General features: G+C 45.4%; 1 protein-coding gene across 1 annotated transcript in view; it reads right to left on the bottom strand.

Annotated features, from left to right (window-relative positions):
- Positions 1-1499: 1499 nt before the first annotated feature.
- Positions 1500-8694, bottom strand: part of LOC109364406 (G2/M phase-specific E3 ubiquitin-protein ligase-like) — a 22014-nt gene continuing 14819 nt past the window's right edge. Inside the window, exon 5 of the mRNA XM_019611050.1 lies at positions 1500-1597. Coding sequence (XP_019466595.1) covers positions 1500-1597 — 98 coding nt within the window. The remainder of the gene's footprint in view (positions 1598-8694) is intronic.

The raw sequence follows: 8694 nt of genomic DNA, 5'->3' as shown, positions 1-8694 counted from the left end.
CCTGGACGCCTACCTGTGCGACCTGGTGTAGGGAACCTGCTTTGGCAGGGGGGGTGGGCTCGGTGATCTCTAGAGGGCCCTTCCAACCCCTACGATTCTGTGATTCTGTGATTCTGTGAAGACAGGCATTTTTTTCTAAATAATACAAATCTACTGCATGCTTTACTTGGTTCTCCCCAGCAAATGTATTAAAAGCTGTATAAAAGTTGTTTATAAATTGTAACTGTGCTGCCGTAAAATAACTTTTTGTTGAGTTCTAAGCAAAGCAGGGTTCAATGCAGCATCTGTGTTCAGAATTTCCCTCTGAGAAAGAATACCCAAGATCTGCCCAAATGAAAGATTTTCTCTGCAGAGGACTTCCCTCAGAGTGCTTTGGCTCAAGTTTTTTGTCCCCATTCAACTTGGAATTTTTTTGCTGATCCAAAAGGCAAACCGTGCTGAGGGAGTCCCAATGCTTGCTTTAACAGAGCTATCCAGCTGAGACACAATTTCAAGCCCAGCACTAGGAAGGAGAATTGACTTGTTCTGCTGATAGTCTTAATGCAGGCGGGGATATTAGGAAAAATTTTCTTCTCAGAAAGAGCAGTGAAGTATTGGAACAGGCTGTCCAGGGAGGTGGCGGAGGTGTTCAAGAAAAGGGTGGATGTGGCACTGAGGGACATAGTGTAATGGGCTTAGACTGGATGGTATTATGGGTCTTTTCCAACCTTAATACCCTATAGTGAGGCAGTGTGGACACAGCCCTGATAAGCAGTGGCTTTGTGAGCATTTTTTGGGGAAAAAAAAACAACAACAAAGAACACTAACAAAACCATCAGTCAGACATCTGTCCTTTAAATCAGTACCACCACAGTCCAATGAATCCCCATTTTAGAGGCTGGATGATCACAGCTGTCACTTTCAGCAAAGAACCAGTAGCACAACTTATTTTTTTCCCTTCTCCTCTTCCAAATAATAATAATTGTTATTATGTGAATAGTAACAACAGGCTTGCTCCTAATTTTCTCTTACAGTGACTTTGTCACTTTAAGGCAGAGTACAACCTAGCTGCTGCCAACATATACAAAAGCCAATGGGAAGTTATTCTTAGAGCCCTGCCCGGCTGTTGCTGCAGGATAACTAGCATCAAATCATGCCTGACAGCCTCAGGATACTGCTGAGCTAGACAGGACACCTATGGCCGGGCTCTGATCTAGACAACAGACAGAACTGTGCTAATACAGGCAAAAAAACCATAATCACATGCTATGTTTGTTAACAGAAAGATTAGGAGAGAGCTGGTGTATACCCACACAAACAGCATTTACAAGGAGAGACACAAATCCATCCTGCACAGCATACAGACATTTAGCTTAGCATGGAATGAGGTAACACCCAGTGCAGGGCGCTGTGTGCATACGAAATTACATCAAGCATTAACAGCAACAACTGCAGCTCAGGTTGTCTGACATGTTCCACAGCAGGGCTCAGTTTTAAGGTCCTCATTACTTTGACAGTCTTTAACCACTCTGGAGACGATTTCCCCAGCTCAGTGTCGGCCTCAGGCTAACACCTCTGGAGAAAGTTGCATTCAGAATGGCATGGGCAATTGTGAGAACTAAATTAGGAGAAAAGTTTTTGCAAGTTATTAATATTTGCATCTGTGTATGTTTGACCTTGGTTATATTCTTTCCACTGTTCTGCTGAAAAGTTTCCTTACTTTGGAGCAGGTGATAATAACTGGGAGGATGTTGTCAAGAGCATCCTTTGGCCATGCTTCAAAATGTCTACATTTGACAGGTTACAGCATCACATATGAAGAACTGTCTCTCCAGCATGGATCAACCAGCACTTGGGCTATCACCATAGAATGAGTAAAACACACTCAGCATCAGGGATGAAGGGACTAAGCAGGTTTTTCCATTTGCTGTGTCAGCTGGAGGCTGCAGTGGTGCTAAGGAAACTCTTCTGTGTTCCCCGATGAAGTTATGCTGCAGCTCAGTTTAGTTAACCCAACTGGAAACCAACAGTAGAGCATGTTCTGATATAAGGAAAGGAAGGCTGGAAGTGGAGGAGGAAGAGAAAAGTGGGTAGAGATAATTTAGTAAAACGGATATGAGCAGAGAGTGGGACACGTGGGAAGGTTGTGGATTTGCGAGTTCTGTAAACACTGAAACATCCTCTCTTCATGAATAGCACATTGATCTCACAGCTCCTGATTCCCGTAAGATGGGCTTCCTCCAGCTACTGACACATCCGAGGTCAAATCACTTAGACAAGATTAAAGTTCTGGGGAGAAATTTCCATTTTTGGCGTGTGTGAGAGCTTGGAAAATTTGTATTAAAACAGAAGGTGCATCTATAAGAAACTTAAAGAGAGGGGAGAATAAAAAAGCAGGTGATTGCTGAATTTTATAAAGAGCAATCATAGAATCATAGAATTATTTGAGTTGGATGGAACCCTTACAGGTCATCTAGTCCAACTCCCTGCAATGAACTGCGACATCCACAGATCGATCAGGTTGCTCAAAGCCCCATCCAGCCTGTCCTTGGATGTGTCCAGGGATGGAATCCATTTCCTAACTTTGGACATGGTTTATAGGCAGTACTGGTGGTAGGTGGATGGCTGGACTAGGTGACCTCAGAGGTCTTTTCCAACCTTAGTCATTCTATGACTCTAAGAGACACCTACAAACACTCCAGAGAGACAGAGGTCCAGGGTAGAGAAATCCAGCCCGTCTCTTCATTCCCCAGCTAAGAGCCACTGTGCCACAGCTGCTACTCTGCAAAGCCATGTGTGCAGCACCAAAGTTACCTCCCTTCAAGCTGATTTTTTTCCATTACTGTCTCCTAGGGTGCATGTTTTAGGAACACACACATACCCTAATGGCTCTGGAGCTGTAAATTCCCATCAGTCTTAAACTCATCCACTCTGTGAGCACTCTGCCAACATCAGCAGAATAGGTGCATTACACACTCTGTTGTCATTGTTGAAGCTGCTTTAAATAGTCCAGTGGTGACTGCGCTCAGTGCGTCTGCACAGATGCATCCAGGGTGTCCTGAGATGATACAGAGCAGAGCCCTGCTGCTGGCAGCAAGCCTGCAGAGCTGGTGGGAGGAAGGGAGGAGGCATCTGATCCAGATACTTTGCTGCTAAAGCTCTCTACAGTCTATACATGTGTGTATAAACTCAAACACCGGGAAGAGACACTCTCAGGCTGCCTTCAGAACCAGAACCAAACCTACGAGTTCTTTCAATTTGCAAAAGATGGTTTAGGGGTTTGTAGTAACCAAACCTGGGTTATGCTACCCCCCAAGGAAAAGTTTTGTGCTTGCTGAGAGTGCTGCAAGCAGAATGTCACTCCAAACTCTAATTTAATCCAGATCCAAACACCATCTGCGTTATTGTTCTCTGTCTAATGGCACCTGTGTCTGAGGCGAGGGGCATTTGTAACGTGGGAGTGTGGGAAGGCTGTCACTGTTGGTGAAATCCTGCTCATTACGAATGAAGGTCCTAATAACAGGATGTCAGAACTGGAGAAACATTGCAGAGGAGATGCATGGGTGGTGAAAGAGCAAGACCCACTGGGGACTGTTCTCCATGTGCCCTTCTATGCCCCACAATCCATTGCAGAGAACAATCCTGCCCCATTTTCCTCCTCCTCCATCCTTCTCCAGGACAGAGGGAGCTCTAGCAGAAGAGTGAACACATGCATTTTCAGCAGTGCACAAATCCCAGATACTATCAGTCCCATGCATTCCTGCCTTTTTGGGATGCAGACACCATTGCTTTGATCCAGGAGCATCCCACTGATCTCAGAGAGTATCATGTCTGCTCCAGACTAGGATCCTGCATGGCTGGGATGCTCAGATTGGGGCAGCAAGGGAGGCTCAAGAGGCTGCAAATGAATTTTCAAAAGTTGGAGCCTGTAAATAATTTGCTGGGAGAGAGAGAGAGAGAAATGCAGTTTGCATTATTGGCAGTGGGATTTGGCTGAATTCAGCTCTGGCTTGCAATGGGTGATGCTGAACTTACTCGGATGGGCATAAGGAACATGCTTTAGTGCCACTTGGGCACTCCTCCTTAACAAAACAAAAGCACAGAGCTAAGGATGGACTGGGACACCTCCCAAAAAGCAGATAGGCCTAATAATCTAATAACTCTTAGCCAGATGGGCCCTTGTGAGGTCAGTGTTAGCAAACACACCGAGGAAATGTAGGAATTGTGTGGACCAAATCGCACTCCACCAAGACCATGGTCATACTTCAATACTATGGATCTGTCAAACTCCTACTTGTCCTCTGCAGTAAAAAAATCCTATCAGAATGAGCCCACAGCTCATAGCTGCAGTCTTTCACAATGCCCAAGAGCCAGGATCAAAATTGCCACAGCATCCACAGGTGCAAAAGATGCTACCACAATTCACTGGGTTATTAATAACAAGATCTTTCTCCTCAATGGCCATCTGCATCCCATACACCCACACAAATGTAACACTTTAGCAACTAGAACACTCATTTAGTGAAAAAAAATTCCCTCTTTTCTCTGTCTTCAAATCATGCAAAAAAGGTAGCACTCAACAAACAGTTTCCCTGGTAGGACCCATGCAGACTAACACTGTGCCAAGCACCACGACCTCAGAACAGAGGTTTTCCTACAGAAGAAATAAGACAAATGAACCCTTCTTCTCTCCCTGGCTTTCTGTCTACAGCTCCCACACATCACTACCAGCGGGGCTTTAAAACTAAAACAGACTGGGTCTACGTGGCTTGAATTTAGTCTGGAAATTTATCTCTTCTCCTGAAAGCTCTATGTTTGCTTGATCTTCCTGCCTTCCAAGTCCTACAAGTGCCACATGTTGCACAGCTGGATTCCTGACAGAGAAAGAAAACAGGAGGGAAGAGAGAAGAGATTTATATATATATATACACACATATATACACACACTTGAACGCAATGGCCAAAGCTTTCAAAAGTTGACTGCAAATTTCAGCAAAACAGTTTCAGATATCCAGGAGACCTACACGCAGGCAACACAGAGCTCTTGATCCTCCAAAAATCTGCTCTCTGTAGGCAGAACAGGAAGAAAAAGGACTTGGGAGGCTTGGAAGGTGTTGCTACTGAGAAGATGCTCCTGATCACCTCTTTCAGGGGAGGTTCAAGCTGGATCTTAGGAAAGATTTGTTCTCCAAAAGAGTGGTGAGGCATTGGAACAGGCTGCCCAGGGAGGTGGTGGAGTCACTGTCCTTAGAAGTCTTCAAGAAACGTGGAGATGTGGCACTGAGGGATGTGGTATAGTGGGCATGGTGGGGATGGGCCAACAATTGGACGGTGTGATCTTAATGCTCTTTTCTAACCTTAGTGATTATATGATGCTATGATTCAGAAAAGGTTCTGCAGAAAAGTCTTCAGCAAAGGCTAGACATAAGACAGCTACGAGGAAGAATAGATGTGTGCAACAGTAAGGGAAACACTGGCTCGTAATTCTCAAATTTTTAGTGTGTTAAACCAACCATAAAGTAAAAAAAACTAAGGAAATGAAAGCTTGTTCATCTGAACATCTGAGCATTTTAAAGAACATGCAACCACAGGAAAAAAAAAAGAAAGAAAACTTTTTTTCCTTGAAATCATCATAGAATCATGATAGAATGATTTGAGTTGGAAGAGACCATTAGAGGTCACCCAGTTCAACTCCCCAATGAAGTACTGCACTGTTGCAGCAGGAGTGGGGAAAAAGTCAAAAACAAAGCAAACGAGAGATTCAGTTCATAAATACGAGAGAAGGTCAGCTTTCTTCTCACCAATTCCCACAGGAATTGAGCATGGTATTTGATATAGGGCAGACATTCGATTCTTTCCTCCACGTAAGCAGGCTGATACATCCATTTCCCACCTCTCCATCCACCTTCCCCATAACACTGCAGCATCACTGCAGGTTTAGGTCCCTTCTGCTGAGCAACTGCTTCAGCAGCAACCTATTAGAATTCAAAATGCATCTCCTCTTAACCCTGAACTGAGAAAGGGGTGATTCTGTCTGTGTTTGAGAATAGACTCCTGCTTCAAGGTGCATGGGTGGCAGTTGCCCATCAGCAAAGAGCAGCAGAGGAGCAGGCTAGAACAACCAGTAACTTGGAGACCACTTGCTCATCATAAAACAAAGCAGCTTCTGCTTTATTTTATAAGGAAGGCAAAGGAAAGAGGGAGAGACAGAGGAGGCAACCACCAAATGAAACTGCTGCACAGAATAGCCATGTGTTTCTTTTCAACTCACTATTACAACTTCACATAGCATGCTGTAGTTTTTGTATATCTCCATGCAGATATTGAGTAACCTCAAAATTATCCTTCCCACACACATAGCCAAAAGGAGTGGAGGTACAGCAGGAGAGCATCTTGCATGGACACATGGAGCTGCTCTTGGGGGAAAATGTGGCTTGATGCATCCCATGCATGAGCCAATCAGAGTGATGGAGATGTCTGCAGGAGCATCAGTGCGTGCAAGACCAAGCACTGAGAAAGCAGATTGTCAACAAGTCACAATCTGCTTGGGATCTGCTCCAGGCCCATGGCACCTTGCTGCTGCCCAACTTGAGTGCTCATGGCCAACCTCCAGCCAAACACCTTGGAGGGAGGAGAAGTGGTGCACAACCCCATCCTGTACCCTCTTTGTCACCAGCAGCATCTGCACCTTCTGAAAAACATTAAAGAAACCCAGCTCACAGAAAGCCACATTCCCAGACACAAAGGCTTCTCATAGAATCATTAAGGTTGGAAGAGATCATTAAGATCACATAGTCCAACCTTCGACCCATCACCACCACCACGCCTGCTAAGCTATGTCCCTTTTCCAAGACCACGTTTCTACATACATTTAGAAGATATGGAAGACATAGCTATGTCTATGTGCACATGTGTAGATCTACTCAAAGGATAAAGGAACTTCAAGTCCAAATGAGAGCTGGCAGTGCAGTACAGTGACTCAACCCTGCTGCATACTCCAATGCAGTACAGGGTATCCCATGGGCTCACACAACAAACATGCAGTTTTACACTGGGAAGCAACAAGTTCTCTCTGTTTCCACATGGAATAGGAAAAAGAGAGAGAAATTAGTATAGAGAGGTGGTCACTCTGAGAAGATGCGAGTCCTGTGCCTCGGCTCCCCAGCATGAATGTGGGAAACAAGTCCTACCAGGTCTTATTGTTGCTAGAAAGATCAGCTGGGTTTGAAAAGATGCTAAAAAACCTCAGTTTAGCCCAAATTTTGAAAGGTTTGGGAAGAGTTTTGCAGCTCATCATGTTCTGATTATTTACTTCTCCAAGCTAAGGAGAGATCTACTTGACACACTGCCTCCTGGAGAGGCGGAAACATCAGGCATGCAAAATAAGAAGGAAATCGACTTGATAGCTCCTTTCCCCTCCTTAATGGGTAATACTTTCCTAATTATGCCCGCTTGCCATTTCCTTTTCCTGTTTTATTTGAGACATTATGTAGAGAGAGATTTGTACTGGAAGTCATTACTTTCATTCCTTGGCGCTCCTTTGAGCTGTCTGACTTGCTAAGGCAGGCAAGGACAGAAGTTCCATGATAAAAGAGGAAGAAAAGCTTCCTCAATAGTTCTGAAAGGTGTTCTTTCTCATGTCCATCTCCTGTAATATGCACCTTACCTCTCTCCCCATCCTTTTCCTTCTTCCATTGGGCAGAGAGGTGCAGCACAAAGGATACCCTGCTCTCTCTGCGTCATGATGAGAATCTTAGGTAGGGAGAGTAAGCCAAAAGGCTGCAAAGATACTCCAAGTCCATGACCCAAAGGGAATGCTCCCAGCTGGGGTTCAGGAAGAAACCTCATGGTCTCATAACTGGTGGGATCCAAGGTGGCATCAAGACAACCTTTGGATGACCCCTCTCAAAGCACATCATATCATAACCCAATCCAAGCAGCTGGTGGAGAAAAAGTGATTGTAGAAGCAAACCATGACCACTCTGATCCCACTGCCACAAGGGTAGCCCTACCAAAGGCTTGTATTTGCTGCAGGCAGGGTCCTTCCTTTAGCACAGATCCCTACTAGTGCTATGCTTCATTTCAACCAGAAGTAGGGAGGGGTGGCACACCTAGAAGCAAGGAAAATGTGCTCTTCCTCATTCCAGCATGCTAATGAAAACACACCTTTCTCCACTCACATGCTGCTTGGAGGTGCATCCAGCCACCTGAGAGGTGGAGAAAGCCCATGGGATTGCCAGGGATTCTGGCAGAGGGAGGAATCAGCATTTAGACCCCCCTACATCCCTCCCTCTACTTCCAAGCTGCAGCTGACAAGAAGGCCGCCAAGCTGTGCTCTTGCACCCCAGGTGTTTTTCTCTCTTCTCTGCAGGGAGCTCAGCTTCCAAGAAGGGAAATACAAAGCCCAAGGGGATTGACTTGCAGCCTGGCATGATGGCTGCACCTGGCATGATGGCTGCAGATGGATGCAGCCTGTCTTCACGGGGAAAGAGGGTTCTAGCTGAGGAACTGGCGGGACTTATTGACAGGTGTTTAAACTAGGTATGAAGGGGGAAGGGGACAAAATGACGACCGCTGGGACTGAGGGGGCAGTTCGAGGCTCCAAACAGGACTTGATGGGTGGAGACAGTGGAGTTCAAAGGCTTGGAGAGAGGTGGAGGGATGCTGCTTCTCTTAAGTGCCTGTATACTAATGCGCGTAGCATGGGGAATAAAC

The sequence above is a fragment of the Meleagris gallopavo genome, chromosome 1 (assembly GCF_000146605.3).
Source record: "Meleagris gallopavo isolate NT-WF06-2002-E0010 breed Aviagen turkey brand Nicholas breeding stock chromosome 1, Turkey_5.1, whole genome shotgun sequence".
Classification (NCBI taxonomy): domain Eukaryota; kingdom Metazoa; phylum Chordata; class Aves; order Galliformes; family Phasianidae; genus Meleagris; species Meleagris gallopavo.
Note: the sequence above shows the minus strand (reverse complement) of the source record. Positions and strands in the feature narration are given on the sequence as shown.